Source organism: Mya arenaria, chromosome 4, assembly GCF_026914265.1.
Source record: "Mya arenaria isolate MELC-2E11 chromosome 4, ASM2691426v1".
NCBI classification, from domain to species: Eukaryota; Metazoa; Mollusca; class Bivalvia; order Myida; family Myidae; genus Mya; species Mya arenaria.
In genome coordinates, this window is record NC_069125.1 from 37,334,750 (window position 1) to 37,357,153 (window position 22,404).

A 22,404-nucleotide genomic window follows, 5' to 3' on the forward strand; every position below is an offset into this window, starting at 1 on the left:
GCATGATTTAGTGGAAGGTTCGTATGGTCTCTTATCAAACCTGCTGATAATGGGCATTATTAAGTGGAAGGTTCGTATGGTCTATTATCAAACCTGCTGATGATGGGCATGATTTAGTGGAAGGTTCTTATAGTCTGTTAACAAACCTGCTGATGATGGGCATGATTTAGTGGAAGGTTCTTATAGTCTGTTATCAAACCTGCTGATGATGGGCATGATTTAGTGGAAGGTTTGTATGGTTTCTTATCAAACCTGCTGATGGTGGGCATGATTTAGTGGAAGGTTCTTATTGTCTCTTATCAAACCTCCTTATAATGGGCATTATTAAGTGGAAGGTTCGTATGGTCTATTATCAAACCTGCTGATGATGGGCATGATTTAGTGGAAGGTTCTTATGGTTTCTTATCAAACCTGCTGATGATGGGCATGATTTAGTGTTATATTCTTATGGTCTCTTATCAAACCTGCTGATGATGGGCATTATTTATTGGAACGTTCTTTTGGTCTCTTATCAAACCTCCTGATTATTGGCATGATTTAGTGAAAGGCTATGACAAATACCTTTACGTTTACCTTCAAAAAAGTAAATTTTAAAAACAAAACTTCAAGCATTTAATATTTAATATCATATATAACATATATTAAGCTATGTAATAATGTGATTGTAATTTATTGCAAATATAATACTTACAGATCTTAACATAAACAACTACATAAAATAGAATTTGAACACAAATTGTATACCAGATATGGCAACACAAATGGTCCTAAATAAGAGAAAATATAAAGTTTTCTTCAACCATTAAAAACATGCACATGCATATTATTTGTATAACTATGAAACAAATGTAAAAAAACAACTAAAAATTGAGCCAAAATAAAAGTAATAAGAAGCTGAAAATGATAATAAAGAATCAAGGGAAATGGAATATTATATGAAATGTTAATTTTTTCATGTCAGACATGGACCTGAAAATGTTAATGATGCAATTATTAAGGTTTGAAGACTAAAAGAAATTCTTGAAATCATAACAAAAGTAGATTTTTAAGATACTTTTACGTGGTCTTTTTTTTCTTTTTCTCAATGTTGCGAGGTTTAAAATTGGTGCACCATTAATCATTGGACAGCTAACATAAGTTGAATCTTTCAAAAGGTTTTAAATTCGCAACCTGATTTAACCGAGTATAATCATGAAACTGTTGTGCAAATATCAACAATCTACAAGTAATGTTTATTGAGATGGTACCTTTTGTTGGTATATTATAAATAATAAAAAAATAAAATGATGTAATAATCTATTATTCTACAAACAAACTATAAAGATATATATACTTTTAAATATATATGTATTTATTTTTAATAACAAAATTCCATCTGTCATGACTGTATTATACCCTGCACCTATTTAAGAAAACAATAATTTGAACACGATCCATAGTCATGGAAGTATTTATAACAAAAAAATAAAGAATAGTAAAAAGTCTAAAAATATTCAGCACCAAATTGTGGCTTAATTTCTTTTGTTGAAAAAATAGAATTGAAATATATATGTCTCCAAATTCTTCACTATTAACAAAATATTTTTTTAAGTTTAAAAGGTTACTAAATCAATGAAATAAATTAATTTAAGTGAGTAAATAAATAACCACACAAATATGATTTAGTGATTTACCAATAAACAACACAGAAAATAACAACACAGGTCGCTGAAAGCCCTGTCTAAAATAATAATAAATAATAATATATAAAATAATAGTGATTAACATAAAATGATATTATCTACATATGGCAAATATACTAGATACCTACATAACCATTTTTATACATATGGCAAACATACTTGATCCCTAAATAACCATTTCTTTATCAAAGGATGACTAGATAACAAAATGCTAAGAAAATAAATACATTGTTTCAATGCATGGCAACTTTTTTACTAATTTTTTTTACTAATCACACTAACTTGAATTGGCATCATATCTTTTACACAAAATTTGAAAGAACAATTAACTTCACTCACATCTAATACTGAACATATTTTTTTTCTCAATGGTAAATGATTATATAGCACTCTTTATAAGATTGCTTTTTGCGGAAAACACACACACAATATTTTGAGCTGCACTAAATCATTTTGAATTACACCAATCGAATGTTGATTTTTCATCTGGTTAGTCAGCTGATTGAAAAGAACTCCTCTAATTGGTTTGTCCAGATGCTTATACACTAAGTGTCAGATTAAAAAGTTAACCAATCAAATGTCATCATCTATCTGATTAGTTACTGTATGTCAGCAAATTCAAAAAAACTTTCCCTTCTGAAACCACTACATTTGAATTTGAAAAACGTTGGTCAGTATTAATACACTTATATGGACATTTTAGTTTGAAATACACTGGTCAGTAATTGTCCAGACATTTCAGACTGAAGCATTGCGAAATTTTGAGCCTTTGGACATAAACTTTTATAATTATTTTATTTGGTGTTTCGATCAAATTACATTTCAGGAAGTAATATTTGAAAGTTCATGTTGATATCTCTCAAATTGTGTATGATACCTGTTAACAAGTCATGCACATTTTGCCATAGTGCAATTACGTTAATGAATTGACATGAATCATGTACGTATCAATATTCCAACAAGCTTATCATTTTAGTTGTTATCCTTAAATAGAAATTCTGATTCTAAAAATAGAAATTCTGATTCTAAAAATAGAAATTCTGATTCTAAATCATAATGAAACATGCTTTCAGGAAATTTGGTTTAAACAGACACTATCAATGCAGTCTAAAAAAGTTGGAACGAAATCTGGTGTTGATTTGAAAAATAAGTAAACTACCGTATGTGTCATAAAACGTCAAGAAAAATGATACGCCTAAGACAATCCTTTGAAAGAAAGATGTTTGGAAGAGTTTAAACACATTTGAAAGTTCTTTTTTTTGTATTTTATATTAAAATAATTATTTCATTTAATAAATATGTACAAAGACCCAAAAATTGCACAATGCAGCTCAAACTTCATCATTTTTCTGATTCGTTGATTCGTGCATGTCAGCTGATTTAACAGAACTCCTCTGACTGGCTAGTCAAAGTGAGGCTGTCCAGTTCTGAATCTACCTCATCCAGTAACCATGGAGATTCTTCTATCACAAGGGAGATAAGCCTGTCAAGATACCACTTCTGTTTGCTGGCTTCCATCACAATTTCTTTTAAAGAGTTCACGGCATCCTCCTGTAAAACAATTATGAGCCTAACTTAAATGATAAGATAAGATTTATTTTATGTTCAAAGGATGAGCATTCAACATACAGTATTGAAGCTCTTCAAAGCTGTTTTTCTTTAAATCTGCATTTAAAAAAGAACCATTTACCATTCCAAGGTATTCATAAAACATCTTAACTCATTTCCTAACTTAAGTCATTTTTCTAAGTTAAGTATATCACTGGTTATTTAATATAAAAGCTTAATACTATCTGATATGTTCATTTTTTTGGATGTTATTGAATAAAGTCTAAGCATACTTTTATCTAAAATTACTTATACTTTTTTTTAATTTGACTATGAAAATTTTAAGAATTTGACTTAAGTTAAGAAATGACTGAAGATGTTTTATGATTACCAGCCCTAAGCGATAACAAGTACTGATCATCGACAAGGTTTCAAGTGGGAATATTAATTCAGTATGTGTTATATGTATTTCCAAACATTAGCCTAACAAGTAAAGAAAGGGCATACAACTCATAACTGAACCAATGATAAACTGATTACCCTTGATTTCTCCTCCAGGTTGAGGGAGCTGAGTGTCATGTTGTAGTATTCCAACCCTCCTGTGGTCTCCATATGACCTGTTGGTACAGTGAAAATAAGGTTAGCTTATACTGATTTTTTAGGGTGATTGGGATGAAATCTGATTGCTTATAGATTCATGCTTGAGTAAGTTACCTCTGCAGAAACCAGTACTTATGTCCATGTTCAGAGGCCATGAGAAATGTCCCCCCAGTGGGGATCGAACCCACAACCTCTTGGGTGAGAGTCGGAGTGGTAGTGAGAGTAAGGTTTTACAGTCATTTAATAACACCAGCTGTAGGTGCACTACCTTTTTAACCAAGGAGTCCATATAATATAGAAGTTAAAGGGTTCAATTCCAAGTCTGGGCCCCAATTTCTCCAACAATCTTAAATCCCTTATTAACAAAATCAACTTAAGCCTACTATTTTGTTTTGGTATAGTTTGTGTAACTATCTCATTTTTAAGATTACTGAGACTTTTAAACAAATAGCTTCCAGATAATCATAGTATTTTTTATAATTTTTTTTAAGTAAAAAACAAGTTTAGTTGTTTAAATTATTAGGCAAAACGAAGTCAGAAACTTATGCTTGTTTTGCTTAAGATTTTTTAAGAAATTCTTAAATTTAGGGCTCATGGATGGTTACAGAGATGAGAAGTGGGTTTCCTATTGGAATAATAATTTAAATAAAAACAAACCAACAAAAAGACAAACCAACAAAAAGATGGCTGACAAAGTCTTGCAACTGTTTTGATTGGTGGTTATAATGCCAGATTATTAACTTGGCAACTCTTCACACATTCATGTTAAAAAAAATGCAAAATCAATAGGAATTAAGTGGCTTTTCTAGAATAAGAATATAAAGATATCTTAGATAAGTAGAAAGGTGTTATAAAGATAATTTATTGAAAGATTCATTGTGATTAAATCATAATGTTAGGTTTTCTTCTGTTTTCAAAATAAAGGGAGGTAAATCAACAAAATCAAGTAATTCAGTTGAACTATGATGCATATTTTGTTCAAACTAAGCCAATGTTTTGGCAAAAAGAAAATCTTGAAAATAGAGCGATTCTTAAAGTATATGGGTGAAGAAAATAATTCACATTTCAAAGCAAATTGCTCTTGAAATAAATTAAAAATGTAATTTGGTAAACAATGGGTAATAACTGTATAAAACTATTTTTTGTTCAGATACGCCTTCAAGTCATTCATGTTGTTTTAAATACTGCACATGATTTTGGTTTTTAGTTTTAAGGTGATTTCCCATACACTTAACATATAAGGTTCTGAAAACTGACCATTAGAAAGGTTGTTAAGTATTCATTTACACCAATGAGCATAATTAGTCGTCTGCTCAAATAAAATGGTACATATTTTTGTTTAGAATGAATAAATATTTTAAGGGAATTTCAGACTACTTAAAGCTGCCAGATTACACAGATTGACAACTTTTTTTTATTTTTTGTCTTGGAATGAGCCAATTTTTGCGAAAATGCATGGAAACCAGTCATATAAGACCGCTGACAATAAATTAGAACGCAGATTTTTATATTTAAGTTAAAAAAATGATGTTATATGCATTTTTCTTAAACCGTTAGCCATTACACATTAATTTTAGAGTGGAAAATGAAAATCTGCGATCTGATCTTTTGTCAGCAATCTTTTATCATTGGTTTGCAGATGTCTACGCAAAATTATTTTTTGTCTTGGAACGAGCCAATTTTTGCGAAAAAGCATGGAAACCAGTCATATAAGACTGCTGACAATAAATTAGGTCGCAGAATTTTATATTTAAGTTAAAAAATTGATGTTATATGCATTTTTCTTAAACCGTTAGTAACGGTTTAAGCCATAAAACATTAACTTTCGAGCGGAAAAATGAAAATCTGCGATCTGATCTTTTGTCAGCAATCTTTTATCATTGGTTTGCAGATATGTACGCAAAAATTTGTTCTTTCCAAGACAAAAAATAAAAAGGTTGTAAAAACGGTAAATCTGTGAGAGTGCAGCTTTAAACTATGCATAATTATACAATGACTGGCTATGGTTACTTATAATAACAATAGAACTTACTTTTTTTGCTGCCATTTGTTCTAGATTCTCGCATTTTTTCGATGGCTTTATCCCGGGCCATCTCTAAGTCATGCATTATAGCATCCTGCAAAAAGCACACATAATAATGAATCGGACATGACCAGCGTTTTTAAAACTCACAATCTGAATAACTCTCTTTTGTGATATTCTTAAAATATGATGTTCATTGACATGGCTTTATTAATTCATACATATTGTTTTACAACTGAATGTCTTAATTTTAAATTGCCATGTAAATTAATTGTACATTTTATTCCACTAAAAAAGATTTTAATGAAATCTAGTCTTGAAATTTTATGAATACATCCATTATGGAAATTAATTTGAATTTTTTTTTTCACAATGCTTTCCATCATCGTTACAATATTCCCAAAATGATGGAACCCTAACTGATTTTCACTCCTTTTTCCAAAATGATGGAACCCTAACTGATTTTCACTCCTTTTTGCTCTTCATGGTCTATGAATTTTTGAGATTGTTAACCAAAGATCAGTGGTTGAAATTAGCACATGCCCACAAGCCCTGCACTGGTAAAACAATTTTCGGGCTTGTTCAAATTCTGGAATTTATATAGCAGAGCTTGTTTAGAACGTTGATTGCAAGCGCAAGTGTCAGATTTTCAGGCTTGTTCACCCAAAGTCAAATTTTGGTGACTGAAAGATGCCACAATAAACACGTATATTCTGAAGTAAATTTTAAGAAGTATTGATAGTATTTTAAATAAAATGTCTAATGAAATTGCAAGTGAAAAATTTAATTCACCCTGTCCTCAGATTCGACATACAGCGCCTCGTTTTCTCTCTGCAATTCTGCAACCCTCTCTTCAAGGCGCTGAACCTCCTTCTAAAATAAAAACATGAGGCCATGCTTCAGGTTCAGTTCTAATATTTAAGGTCACAGTCTTGTTTTGTGGGTATTTTTATTGTAAGAACCATTCATTCGTCTGTTTGAACTTATAAATAGGTCAGGTGTGAGTGAATATCACAACCATTTTGTGCAAAAGGATTTCTTCACATCTTTTTCCACCGCAATAATATCCATACCTACAAATCTATGGTGTTTTCCAGAGCATGTGCTTAATTTTGATGGGAATTGTTCTCACTATTTCCAACGTAATAAATAGCAACAATAACTTTTTCATGAGCATGGGAAGAAAAAGGAACTTTTTCTCACATCTCTTTTCAACATAGAAACATGTTTACCTGCAGAACTTTGTTGTTTTTCATTTGATGAAAAAGGGGCTCTTTCTCACTTTACTTTCTGACAAAATAACATGCATACCTGCAAAACTTGTGTGTTTTTCATCAGCATTTTTTTCTCTGCTGATTCAGCAGACAGCTCAGGTTCGTTTAAGATAGATGGTGAGGTTTCCATCGGCGGAAATGACTCACTGTCTCGCAAGTCGACCAGGATTGTATGAAGCTTTCTCCATTTCTCTTCCGAGCAGTTGTTTGCATTCTCATCAATATGTCTGCAAGTTTATTGAAATGACAACTGTTTGACACGCAATGATAATTAACATAAACAAATGTCTACATGCACACGCATGTTTTTAGGATGGTTATACTCTATTTTGACTTTATAATCACACTTCTCAAATTTCTCTCAACCATTTTTTGCCCATTTCTGATAGTACAATAACAAGAGCAGACACAAGCTGAGGCCAACACTTATTCGTTTCCCTGTTCACCAAGATCCATTGCTCAAAAACAAATTTAGCCAGAGTAAAGGGTCTCGCCACACTCATTAAAAACTTTGCAATATTAAACTATAATTTATCTTTATTCAAGCCGAGCGGCAATCAAGCAAAATATTGACATTTATAATATACAGTCAAACTTGTATTTAGTGGCCACCTTTGGGAAAAGGTCAAAGTGGCTGCTTACGACAGGTGGCCACTTAATCCAGGTGGTACATTTCCACCACTTTAGCTTTGTTTAAACAGGGGTCTATTATATATATTATAAACAACAAGAGCAAACACAAGCTGAGGCCAACACTTGTTCATTTCTCAGTTCACAAAGGAGCATTACTCTAAAACAAATTTAGCCGGAGTAAAGACCCTTGCCACACTGTCATTAAAAAACTTTGTTCCATTAAATATTTTCAGTGGCTTTCAAATTATGGCTTATGCCAACAATACAATCCCTCGACTTTTTAACCCCTACACCCTCCCCCACGAACAAAGAGCTTCAAATGAAATGCACAGTATTATTCATACATGCTATATTTCTGTGAGGCTTCCCAGAAGATTTTAGTCTGAGTCCCAAGGGGATTTTGATATAAGACCAGGTGTTTTTTACACAGCGAAATTAAGCAAAATTTTGAAATTTATAATATAAGACTCAACACAGAAATCTGAATGAGCATTTACTTACATTTATTTATTCCTCTAATATACATACAAGATAAGAATAAATAACATATAATAAAATCATTGTAATGTCAATTCTTTTCATTAATATTAATAGTATCATTTATTAAGTAATTCCAGCAACACAATCTAATTACAACAAATATTGGACTTAGTTAACATGGTCTTTGATGGTACAAAGAAGCTACAGATTGTGTGTTCATTGAATTTTACACTTATAATATGAGGGTTGCTTTCCTTTGTTAACCTTGATGTAGTTTTTTGTGAGAATTTTTTTTCTAAAAAATGAAAACGAGGGTCCGAGAGTTAATTAACAGCATTACATGACATAGATTGGTAAATATAAATAGTCAAAGAGAACATGTGTACCAAGTTTCATTCTTATTTGTTTTTATGTTCGCTATTGCTAAGATCAAAGCAATAGAGAAATAGGCAAATACTTCAGACTGTTTTCTTTGACAAAGATCTGAAGGGCCACTTTAGTTAAAAGATCTTAGCCAGAACTTCAGTAATCTCAAATTTGTACAAATGACAAAGATGGCAACAAGTTGCTTTTAAAGTTTAATTCAAATAAATATATAGCAAATTCATAACAATATGACACAAATATAATTTTAACTTTTAAATATGACCTTAAATGAAATAGCTCCCTGGAGTCAAAGAAAACTGGTTGTCCGGTTAGCGCAGTGGTTAGCGCACTCGCTTCTCATAAAGGTGACCCGGGTTCGATCCCCGGCCTGGGCCCATGTGTGTTTGGTTATTGGTCAACAAGCCGGACAAGTGGGTTTTCTCTGGGTACTCTAGTCCACCCCCCCCCCCACAATACAAGACAACAATCTCGCGCAACATCGTGCCAATGAGAGTGACTTAGTGTTAGATATCATATCTTTCTTCACATGTTGTAATATTCAATGTTTAAACTAAAGAAAACTGATGTACTCACTGTGAGAGAATTACAATAGATGTGGGTGTGCGCATGTTCAACAAGGTTGTCAGGTGGCCTTCATTGCCGTCTGTCACATGCGGGCTAACCAGCTGACCATTTATCTCCAACACCCTGAAACAGGACATTTTTCTGAATTAGTTTTTGTAATAAATAACACATACATATCAATAGTAAATATTACTGACTGCAAGGTAAACTGTAGTGTCTTTAGTCACATACGGGCGAACAAGGTGTCTAATTTTATCTCCTACACTTCGAAGAATGATACCATTTCAAAATCTTGAAAGAACATATACACAGGGATCCCTTTTACAGCTATGTACCACTTGACCGACATTACAAGGTGCTTGTTTGGTGTAATTCTTGTCATAAAACGAAGATGAAAAGATATATAAATAGTTAATACTTTTAACATGACTTCAGGCTTGTTCACCATAACAAGATATACAAATCATACATACTGTTTTTATGCCTTCAAACATGTCCATCGTAACAAGATATACAAATCATACATACTGTTTTTATGCCTTCAAACATGTCCATCGTAACAAGATATACAAATCATACATACTGTTTTTATGCCTTCAAACATGTCCATTGTAACAAGATATACAAATCATACATACTGTTTCTATGGCTTCAAACATGTCCATCGTAACAAGATATACAAATCACACATACTGTTTCTATGGCTTCAAACATGTCCATCGTAACAAGATATACAAATCACACATACTGTTACTTTGGCTTCAAACATGTCCATTGTAACAAGATATCGAATCATACATACTGCTATGTCATGGCAACAGTTAAAGTGTTTGCGCAGCTCCAAAGCCACTGCCACTGCTGACAAACCAAAGCTATGACTAAACCTCAACCTTTTTTCTACCAAAAACTGTAAAGCTAAAATTCACTTATATGAATAGTTGATATAAACTCCATCGCTACCTGTCTCCAACATGAAGCCTTTCTGTAAGACCAGCAGGTATCCCAGAAATGGTCACATGACCTTCTGATCCCGTCACCATGGTTATAAGGTCACGCTGTTCTGGGGTCAAGGTTAAACACTGCACACAATGGCTTCCAAATGTATCTACACAATCATATACGGTTTTGGGTTTGGATGTATTTGTCTGAAAGTACAAAGTCATAGCATAGTCATGTAATGCGTACGCATAACTAGGATGTCTGTTAACAAGAAAACAACAAAATGATGGACAATGCTTGTATGTTGTTTACAATCAAACCAAGATTAACGAGCTTTGCTAGACATGTGACTGATGTCACTGGCAATATATGCACTCAGTTTCATTTGAATATCTTGAACTATTTTTAGTTAAGGCGAGGGTAAGAATTTTTGCAATAAGATGCAGAAACTACCAAAGGCTGTCATAAAACAACTTTTTCTTTCCATGAAAAGACAAACTAAATATAGCATTTCTTAAATAGGCATTTAAACACAAAAGCAAATGTAGATACATTTTACAAAAAGTTTGTTTATTTTTGAAGATATAAGTTCAAAATATCCAATTAAATTAAACAAGAGCTGTCACAGAGACTATTCCGCCGCTTTTCATTGCAAGGATTGAAAAGTTTTGGAGAAACATGCATGGATCTTTGTTAGATTAGATTTCAATGCAATACATGATGTGCTGAGATATTAACATAAATTTGGTAACAAGCAAAATTTCAACCAGAATTTTTAAGTCTAATAATAAAGGGCCAATATTTGCAAACTTTAACGTAAGTTCTAATTAAAAAAAGGGCATAATATTATAAAAAAGCTTGATACAGTGACCTCCTCCAGTACACAGGTTGAGATCATGATGGTGAACAAGTGGGCAAAGTTTCAAAGCCATATGTCGATGGACTTCGAAATTATCTGAGGTAGTAGGCAAACTTAAACATAAAATCTAAGTCGAAAATGGTTGATAAGAGTTACCTCCTCCTGTGTACATGTTGGGGGCATGATGGTGAACAAGTTTCAAAGCCATATGTCAATGGACTTTGAAAATATTTGAGGCGGTACACAAACTTTAACATAAGTGGTTACGCCGACGCCGACACTCGGGTGACTAGGATAGCTCTCCTTATTCTTCGAAAAGTCGAGCTAAAAAACATCATAACATGTACATTGAAAACTATCAGTTCTTTCTTTTCTATCACAAATAAAAAAAAGTGTGAGGTAGTGGATAAATCCATTTTGATGCATGCTATTTTTACAGTATGAGTTCCTCTCTTAGCGAATATAAGGCATTCACTTTTGTGCCTTTAAACAGGTTCTTGTGGAATGTTTGGCCACTGGGCATGGCCCTATATTTCGCAATGCTTATTGTAAAAGTGAGTAAAAATATTCTTTTATTTCTGAAACTAAATGCTTTCAATCATAGAATACATGTAATACCTTTGGCACTAGCTTGCCCTGCTTCATCTTGGAATAAAGCTGAGCATCGAACAACTTATCTGGCTTCACGCGTCCTACACCTGATTCTGACTTGTGACGTGGTTTGACCATCGCCGGAGATCGTGAGAGCGAACAGATGGTTCGCACCTGATGGGACGGGTATACAAAGTTTGAGGCCGACCTTGGTAGCGTTGCACTCTTTACTTGAGCAACTTCCATTGCAGCGTAGAATTTACGTTTTTCTACAGGCGATTTTAATCGGGTCAAATCCTCTTCACTTGCGTGGATTGTTGAGGGATTCAAAAGAAGGTAGATTTCTGACAGGAGAATTTCGCGATCATCCAGAGTTATGTGATCATAACTCTCTATATAAGAGACAAAAATTGTCATTTGAGAACATAATTCCATTATTACCATGTACATAAACGTTTTTTAAACAATGTTTCTATTAATACTAGGAGTAATCCTTCCCATTAAAACTGATATATATAGCAACTTCCATATGTATATATTAGGGATGGCAACGAGTACCTGAGTACTCGATTACTCGATCAAACGTCTGAGTACTTGAGTACCAAATCACTACTCGAGTACTCGTTGTTTTTTTTAATAATATCACCAAATACACGATTTACAGACGAAGTATCAGATCTGGTTAGTTGCCAAGAGGACAATTTACGGTAGCACTAATGTCAATTAGTGAAGTTTTGATAGCGGTACTTTCACCCACACAATTCTATTGTTTACCAATTAGAGACCTTTCACCAAACAAAGGACACTAACGGGTGAACAAGTAGTGACCGTTACGAGCATTGATTTCTTAATGGGCGTATTTTAACTATTTTTGCAATGATTATCACAATTGATTGGTTGATATCTTAAATCAAAAATTATGAATATTAATGAGGTAAACAACAATAATACAGTACGAAGTATTTCATATATTACCTTTTTATGTAAGATATTAATGTTCGTTCATTGTAATTCTGATTGTTGTTCATTATAAATCTCGATTATCTAGACGCTCGAATAAAATCCGGGATTAACATTCCAGCTATATTGTAGCTAATTTGCAGTGCATACTTATAAAAAAATCATTAAAATGAAATGAAAAAGACAAAATTAAAAGCCTGAAACAACATTTGTTTTCCTTTTATTTAATTTTCTGTTAAAGTACATAATGCAAGTCTAATCTAAACATGAAAATGACCAATAATACGACCAACGCACAATATAAGTCATGAATGATACACGATCTTATCTTTCCCGAAAACAAATTCATTTTTTCCGAGTAATGGAGTACCCGAGTACTCGATCGAAAGATTGTCTGAGTACTCGAGTACCAATTTTACTACTTGTTGCCATCCCTAGTATATATATAATATGGTATTGCTACTGCTGTTACTTTGAATCTATTTTTATTATTAAAAGATTCTCAGACAAAATGCGTTTTTTTATCACAAACGATTGCCAACACTTGTCTGTTTTTCTCAGAAGACCAAGGGCTATAACTCCTCAAATAATTTTGCTAAAGTGATGTTTTTCTTCTACATGTGTACCAAGTTTCATGTTTAATCTAAGATGAGTTTTGAGTTCATTGTTGGGTAAAGCAACACAAAAAACAGGTGCAATACTTCACATTTTTATAAAGTATTATCACTCTAGTTGATATACTCTTGCTCCACACAATTTTGAGACAGACGGATAGACAGACTAACCAAAAGACAACCTTGCAAGAAGAAATGTCTCCCATCAGTAAAAGGGGAGAGAAAATGACAACAAGGTTATGAAATTACCTCAATCTTGTTTTTCGAAAAAGGGACTAGTTTAAACGAGATCGATTTTTATCATAATAAACAATATGTTTACAAGGTGAATCTTTTTCAAATCATTTGAATTTTGGCATAAATCATGTTGGTTTTACTTACCTAGAAAAGGCAGGTTTAAATCAATCAACTCTTTTCCAGTGACCTTGTGTTCTGTAAGAAAGAAAATATCTATTTAATTGTATGGTTTACTATATTATATAATAAATGAATCAATTTACAGAATGTAAAACACATAAAATAATACAGTATAGATCTAAAATTACCAAGTATTTGGATACAATTACAGTTTAAGTGAAATTTGATTTGTCATACGTGCAATAAGAAATTTGCCTATATCTAAATAAATACAATGACCTTCATCTTGTTCTTAACAAACCAAAATATTATTCATATTAGCTTGCTGTAAACCAAGTTTAATAACTGCACATCATTCTAAACCTATTGAGAATGTAATTGTTACTGAGCCAAAATTGTTTCCCAATTTTCTGCAACATGGACCCTGGTCTTGACCCCCAATAACCCAAAATGCAATCCAAAGGTACATCTTCACATGAGCTTGCTATGTTTTATAGTATTTCTCGTTATTCCTAACTCAAGTTTTATATGCAAAAACAGTTTTTTTGAAGTAATAGCTTACTCGAAACCACTGATCTCTTCTTCAAATTCTCGGTTCATTTTCACATGAGCCTAGGACATGTATATACTTAGGCCAGAGTTTTTTATTTTTCGTTTTACGGGAAAGTTTTCAAAAATAAGCGCCAGGAGGAGGGAATAAAATAAAGAAAAAGATGTCGAAAAATGAGCGTCGAGAAAAAAAATAAAAATAAGATGGATTTTTCGTATATTTTTCTTTTTTTCTGAAACATTTAAAGAATGAATGTTTTGAAGTTGTGCACACTTGTTTCTCACTCCATACTGCCTGTTGTATAATAGATCTGTATAATAAAGTCAAAACAATATGTCATTTTCACAAGTAGCCACAATAATGCACCAGTCAATTGTAACCAGCCCACCACCCAGGTCTGGAGAATAGCGGGGACTTTGACTTTCAGTCCAGCTAATCCTTGGTAAAACCCCATCCTGCGGAAACAAACTGCTGGTCAAATCCCTGTACCCTGAGGTAAGGCCCATTCCCCACTATTTTCGGCGCAAAAATAAAAACACTGCATTCACTCAGCACTGCGGGGCCACCAGGAAGGTAAATACACGGCCCATTATGTTTTCTCTCGTTATCCCCTTTATAACCCCTGACCTGGGGGCCGTGGTTACAAATGACTGGTGCATAATGCATGTTTAAGGAACTTTTTTTAACATCAATTTTGGATATTCATTTTACCCCCTAAACGCCACAAGTCAACTGATTCACACCAATGTAAATATATTCTTCAACAGTAACTCCACAGTATTTGACACTGCACTTTTAAATAAAAACTACACATAAATTATTATATATGCATGATTTTAATATGAGCATATATACTTTTGTAGTGCTTTTATAGTCACTGAAACTGCACTGGCAAAACATAAGGCATCTGGCACATTGTTTGTGACTAAAATGTTGATTAATATCATTTTGGGTACATATATTGAGATAAACAACACATCTAAAGAAATTAAATGTCTTTGATATACAAGAAAAAAAACGAGGTATGTAACTCAAACTTACCAGATTTCACAGTCAAGTCATTTTTTGTTTCTTAATCAACATACAAACAATCCATTTTAAAATGGGTGACATGAAAAGAGGAGCCAATGCCCATTAAAATGGTATGCGATATATTGGTATAACTTTATTGCTTTTAAGACAAACAAGCCAAATCCACATTCTCCTCTTTTAAAAAGACTTTTTCTGTAGTCTGAAACTGTACAGCAAATTCCAATTCTTAGTGTATCCCCGTGTAAACAGGTCTACACACAGAAATATTTAAGTGATTTTATCCTTTGGTATAAAGAAAATACAATTCCGTTCCGAAATATCACAAAATGACAAACGGATCAGTTCCGCTTCCGGTTTGGTCAGATGGAAAAAAAATCGTTCGTGTTTAATTTTTCGAATATCTAAAAGCATCGGGTTTCAAAATGTGTTTTTTGGCAAAGTAACTCTGTAATATTGAAGAAGAATCATCTATTGTTGTGTTTACTTTTCTGGATTAATTTTATTTTGGGTAAATTACTTGAAATATCGTCATGTCGTCGCAGCCGAGCGCATGTTTAGATTGCCAAGCTGAGTTTGGACCAAAATTTAAGTGCATAAACTGCAACTTCTGTGAAAACTCATTCTGCCTGAAGTGTTCTAAATTGAAGTCATCTCTATTCAATGACATAGGGAAGGAATCTAGTGTTCTCTGGCATTGCTCGCATTGCAGGATAGCCATGCCGACAGCCACTAGAATCATGGCAAAACTCTCGGACATGGAAATTAGAATGGAGAACCTTGAGAAAGAAACAAATGGATGTGATAAGGAAATGATTAGACAAGTGCTTAATGAGATGAAGTTTGAAGAAAAAGAGATTGAGGAGAAGAAATTAAATATTGTGATCCATCAACTGAAGGAAAGTGAAAAGAAAGAAGAAGACCTGGACACTGTGTTGGACATCCTTAATGGTACGTTAAACTTGGGGATTGAAGTTGAAAATGTAGTGAGACTGGGGAAGATGTCAGAGGATAGGGACAAACCCAGACCTGTTAGATTTACTGTCGGAGATTTTGATGTAAAGAGGAAAGTACTGAGCAGAGCTAGTGGGCTTAAAAACAATGAGAAATACTCAAGAGTCTTTATCACGCCTGACCTTACTCAAGTGCAGAGGAAGGAAGCGTTTCATTTGCGACAAGAAAAGAGAAGACGGGAAAAAGAAGGAGAGAGGAATTTGGCGATAAGAAAGGGGAGAATTGTGAAGTTGCCTGGCAGAGATCACAGTTATTCTGCAAGTCAGGGTGGTAGAATCTTTCCCCCCTCCCAGTCTGGGAGAGGCGGGGGTGGCGGACAATGACCATGATGGAGAGAAATATATATGTAAATATGTTCCAGTTAATTGTTCTAAAAGTTCAAATGTTATAAGTTACAATATAAGTTCAACAAGAGACAAGAAATTGTGTTCTAATAGTGATAATTCTAGTCAGAGAGATGAAGAATCATGCTTTCATGATAACGCTTTAATTTCTTCAAAGAGAAAGAGTGGTAATAGAATTGAAAATAGTACTGTTGATAAAACAAAGCTGATGAACATTGAAGTGGATGTAGATCAAAGTATTGAGGTGAGTGACACTCCTAATTATGAATCTGAATCGACTTTTTTGTATTCTGAGGCTGAGGCTTGTCAGGCGTCTAGTTCCAATTCTGATTCTGACTCAACTGTACTGTTTTTTGTGGATACTGTTCAGGATGATGACTCCATTGACCTATCTTTTGATGCAGACTTATTTGATGACCTTGATCAGAAGAAAAGTGGAGAAGAGTTTCGAATATATTATACAAATGCTGACAGTTTACTGAACAAGATTGATGAATTGGAGACAATTGTGGGTGAAGGAAATATAGACATAATTGTTATTACAGAAACTTTTCCAAAGTCAATGATGGCAACAAGCATTCACAGTAGTCAATATCAACTGAGAGGTTTCCAGTGTTTTACCAGTAATACTAAAGAAAACAGTCGGGGAGTTTTTATCTACATTAGAAATGACATTCCAGCAGACTATTGTCAAGTATTGAAAAATTGTGACTTCTTAGAATCTGTTTGGTGTGAAATAAGATTGCAAAATATGGACAAAATACTCATAGGTGGAGTTTACAAATCACCAAATTGTAGTGTGGACAATTATAAGAAATTGAATGATCTTATATCAACTGCAGCAAATTTAAACTACAAAAAGCTGATGATACTTGGAGATTTCAATTTTCCAGAAATTGATTGGAGTGACTGGACAGTTAATAAGAGTGAAACCCATCCGTCTTTTCTGTTTTTGGAGTGTATTAGAGATAACTTCCTAGCACAACATGTTGACAATTTTACCCGGTACAGAGATGGACAAGAGCCCAGCTGTTTAGACCTAATTTTTACGGATAATCTGTCGGTGGTTGAAGACATCAAGTATTGTAATAGCTTGGGTGCTAGTGACCATATTGGTATGATCTTTAAATTACCATGTGAAATTGAAAGAAGACGAGAAGAGTCAAATTATCCAAAATTTTATAAAGGAAGTTATGAAGAAATACGTAAATATTTGTCAGAAGTTTCGTGGCAAGATATAAAGGACATGAATGTGGATGATGCATGGCAATTTATTCTAGGACATATAGGTCACTGTATAGATACATACATACCAAAATCAAGTATTAAGAAAGGAATAATCAAGCCCAAATGGATGGACTATTATTGTCTTAGGAAACTTAAAAAGAAATACCATTTATGGAAAAGATTTACATTTTCACGTAGTTATGTAGACTATCAGAAATATTGTAGAGCTAGAAATCAGGTAACTACAGCCATTCGTTTTTCAAAGAAAAAGTACCAGAAAGGTGTTGTGGAAAGTACCAAAAAGTCTCCAAAGTCGTTTTGGAGTTTTATTAAAGGAGAGACTAAAAGTAAAACCTCAATTGCAGATTTAAAAGATAAGGAAGGGAATACTATAACTGGTGATGCAGAGAAAGCTAGAGTATTAAATGACTTTTTTTCATCTGTGTTTACTACAGAAGGGAATGAAGAATTGCCCAATTTCAGTCGGAAGGTTGATAAAGAAAATTTTATTCATGATGTACACTTTAGTGCAGACAATGTGTTAAAGATTTTGAAAACATTGAATACTTCCAAATCATGCGGCCCAGATAGTTGCCATCCTTACTTTTTGAAAGAATGTGCTGAGGAACTGTATTTACCATTGTATGACTTGTTTGTGAAGTCGATGTCTACGGGAGACGTACCAAGCGATTGGAAAAAGGCAAACGTTACCGTAAATGACTGGGTATTAGACGCACTTTTTTCCCTCAGATTTTGATGCAAAAAAATGCCTGCGTATAATACCCAGTAACAATTTTTTTAACTTTTTTTCTGAGGTTAATTTCAAGCCGAGAGTTTGTTTAGATTTATGTAGAAAGGGATGTTACTCGCGTCATATTGATCGAGTATATACGGGTTAAAACGGCAGTTGAAGATCGGGATACGGTATATTGTAAGACGTTTATAATTTCAACAAAAATATTTTTCGATTAAAGTTACCGTAATTCACCTAAGCGTTCGGACACTCTAAATATTTGGAGCCCCATAATTATTTCCCAAAATAATTTATTTTGCGTACCTAATTTTCGGACACCCAAAGGACATCAATCATAACTTTCATAGTTACCAAGTTTCACAGACGAAGATTATTGATTTTTATCTTTACAATGCCTGGCTAGATTACCTAACTGTATACACCACTGTGACAATTTAATTAGTTACTACCCATTCTAAACGATTTATTGCCTGTTGAAAAGGAAGTGTGATATATTTATTTGAGGATTAAACAAACAACAAGGGCAATCAAGGGATTAAGAAAACATCGACATGGCATGTTTGTAAAACGATCTGCCAATAAGCTTTCAAACTTGTACCACACTTATAGACTATATGAAGCAATAATCGTACAGTTATACATTAATCCTGCATAGCAATGGCCATGCAGCATTCTCCACGAGATCCTCGTGGGTATAACTGTAAGTTATGTGACGTCACACAGTGTGACTCTTTGATCTGAAGCCGATAGAATGTGTTTATTCAGTTCAGTGCATGTATAAAATGGTGTTTTAATTAACTTCATGAAGGATTTACACTTATAGGCGTAATAAATATGTTTATGACCATTGATTACTACGGATAAATTAATAAGTGGTAAAAAGCAAACATGAAGAAAAAAGGCAGGTTAAACAAACATGTAAATAAAATGTAAAAATGATAATTTTCTATGTATTCGGAGAGCGAAAAAAATTATTAATTTATGGTGTCCGAACTCTTGTGAATTACGGTATTCAATATTATTTGGAATAATAAATTGAATTAAACAATAATCAAACTTACATATAAAAAAGCAAAGTTGGGCACTGTCAAAATATCTTTTGCATAACATAACTTCATTTTCGACAGTATGGTTGTATGGTTTTAAAGATAACCATCGCCATTTTCATGAATTTTTTTTTTTTTGTCACTGTCAACAAACATGGTGGCTGAAAATGCCAGACGATTTTGACATTTTTTCTATGCGTCTTTTAACCAAAAACATAGATTAAAAGTTTTTTTCTCGGATTTTTCACAGATTTTTTTCCCTGCGTCTTATACCCCCTATCGTCTTATACCCAGTCATTTACGGTACTTGTATATTTAAAAAAGGAGATAAGTCTATCCCTGGAAATTATAGACCAGTTTCTTTGACATCCTGTATCTGTAAAATTTTAGAAAGGCTTGTAAGAGAAAAGCTTGTTGCGCATTTGGATTATAATAACTTGCTGTCTGACTGTCAGTTCGGTTTTAGGAAGAATAGAAATACAGTGTTGCAGCTCTTGTCGGTGCTTGAATAGTGGACAGAAGCAATAGACAATGATATTCAAGTTGATACAATATATTTAGACTTCCAGAAAGCCTTCGATTCAGTACCACACAGAAGACTGTTACAGAAAGTTGAAGCTTACGGTATATCAGGAAATCTATTGAAGTGGCTAGGAAATTTTCTATCAAATAGACTGCAGCGTGTCAATGTAAATGGATGTACCTCAAAATGGAGTAAAGTACTATCTGGTATTCCACAAGGATCTATTTTAGGTCCGATATTGTTTATTATCTTCGTTAATGATATACCAGAAGTTTTAAGAGGACTGTGTAAGCTTTTTGCAGATGATTGCAAGGTTTATAGTGAGATAAGATCCAAAGAGGATCAAGACCAACTTCAAAATGACATTGATAATTTGTGTGAGTGGAGTAGCAAGTGGCTGCTTAAATTCAACATAGATAAGTGTAAAGTAGTGACATATGGTAATGAAAAATTGATAAATACTTATACAATGAGTGATACAAATGGTGAGACTCACGAACTGACTAGAGATAATCAAGAGAGAGACTTGGGAATATTATTCACATCAAATTTGAACTTTGATCAACACATAAACAATATAGCTAACAAAGCAAATAGTATAATTGGTTTAGTGAGAAGAAAGTTTACGTACATGAACAAGGACCTATTCTTAACTCTGTACAAGGCACTGATAAGATCACATTTGGATTATGGAAATTTAGTTTATTACCCTACAACAAAGAAGTGTAAGCAGATCATAGAGAATGTCCAACGCAGAGCTACAAGACTTGTTCCTGAGCTAAAAGGGTTGACGTATGAGGAACGTTTGTGTGAATTAAATCTTACAACTCTCGAATACCGACGTAAAAGATATGATATAATCCAGGTTTACAAAATAGTGCACAATATTGACAACATTGATATAAATAATTTCTTCACATTTGCTGAAAATGTTGGTACCAGAGGACATAATCTAAAACTGAATCAGAGACAAGCCAAGAAAGGAAGAAGAATGAATGCATTTGGAATAAGAACAGTTTCTACTTGGAATAATTTACCAGGAGAACTGGTTAACAGCACAACATTGCTTCCATTTAAAACAAATCTCGATAAGCTTTGGCGACCCAACCGCTTTGACATATCATCAATATACTAAGACAAAGTTACTGAGATACAAACCCGGAAGTGGAGACAGTTTACTGAAGAAGATGCAAGGGTATCTATTTAGCCTTCGGGGCTATAAAATTGCCCTTACAGACCAAGTAAGACCAAGTAAGTAAGCACTGATTTTATGAACAACAGTGTCAGTCTTCAAACTAAATCCACTTGAAAATTTCGTAAAAGGCGGCCATTTTCCTAAAAAGCGCTTAGATGATGATAATAAGCAAGTTTCAAGTTTTGTTTTCATCATGGCATATAATATGCATGTGATATCACAAAACAATGAAACATATTTCAGTTGAAACCATAAGCAAGAACAACGGTCGAAGAACGACATGGCTTCCGCCATCTTGGAAATTGTGCGCGATATTTTTTGTTGTTGCGAAATTAGCATTAGGTTAAATAACACTAAATTTAATTTTCCATCGGAGATCGAAGAAACGAGCGGCGGAAAAAATAAAAATAAAGTGAGGAATTTGAATCTTTTTCTTATTTGGGTTTAGCAATATTTAGGTACGGCGCTCCCGTAAAACGAAATATAAAAAACTCTGGCCTTAGTTTCGTAACCAATTGTTATTCTAAACAGAAGTTACTGATTATTTTTGTTTTTTTATTGTCAATGACCTTGACCTCATTGACCCTAATTGCACTTCACATTAACTTGCTATATACCAAGTTTCATCACTATAATTTATTGCAAGCTACAGAAACCATTTTTCCATTTTAAGTAACAACGACCTTGAGCATGACCCTACTAACCCCCAAATCAATCAAAACAATCCATTGCAAGATATGTCTTCACATAAGCTTCGAATAACCAGGTTTAAGAATTAACCACACATGTTTTCCTTGAAAATAAACTAGAATCTATTGAAAGAATAATTTTGTTATGCAAGCACCAAGTTCTATAAAAAGTGGTCAATGAGTTATCACTCACTCTGGAAGAGGAAGATGAACTTGTGGAGGTTCTTGTTCTCCAGCCACCTGATAACATCACACACCTCCCACCCCATAACCTGAAAAATACAAATTTACTGTTGTCGTAAACATATTTTTGATAACCTCAAACTTGTTTGGTCTTATATTTTTAACTTTGGAGTTTTTACCATATTACAAGCAATTTCACTGCATATTGTACATGTACTTGCCATGCCATTGTAATATGAATTATACAGAATACATTTTGCTTGTTTTAAATATGAATTTTAGAGGTTATTAGTATCCCATGGGATGGAATTGAAGAAATTCGAAAAAAAAAAAAAAAAT

General features: G+C 33.3%; 1 protein-coding gene across 2 annotated transcripts in view; it reads right to left on the minus strand.

The window, feature by feature from the left end:
• Positions 1 to 609: 609 nt before the first annotated feature.
• LOC128232920 (uncharacterized) overlaps positions 610 to 22,404 on the minus strand; it is a 29,488-nt gene continuing 7,693 nt past the window's right edge. For both annotated transcript variants that reach the window (XM_052946722.1, XM_052946723.1), the window contains 10 exons: positions 22,076 to 22,154; positions 13,536 to 13,586; positions 11,608 to 11,972; positions 10,152 to 10,336; positions 9,201 to 9,314; positions 7,165 to 7,354; positions 6,646 to 6,726; positions 5,863 to 5,947; positions 3,771 to 3,847; positions 610 to 3,233 (listed from right to left, as the gene is read on the minus strand). In XM_052946722.1, the coding sequence (XP_052802682.1) occupies positions 3,063 to 3,233; positions 3,771 to 3,847; positions 5,863 to 5,947; positions 6,646 to 6,726; positions 7,165 to 7,354; positions 9,201 to 9,314; positions 10,152 to 10,336; positions 11,608 to 11,972; positions 13,536 to 13,586; positions 22,076 to 22,154 (1,398 nt within the window). In that variant the 3' untranslated portion in view covers positions 610 to 3,062. The remainder of the gene's footprint in view (positions 3,234 to 3,770; positions 3,848 to 5,862; positions 5,948 to 6,645; positions 6,727 to 7,164; positions 7,355 to 9,200; positions 9,315 to 10,151; positions 10,337 to 11,607; positions 11,973 to 13,535; positions 13,587 to 22,075; positions 22,155 to 22,404) is intronic.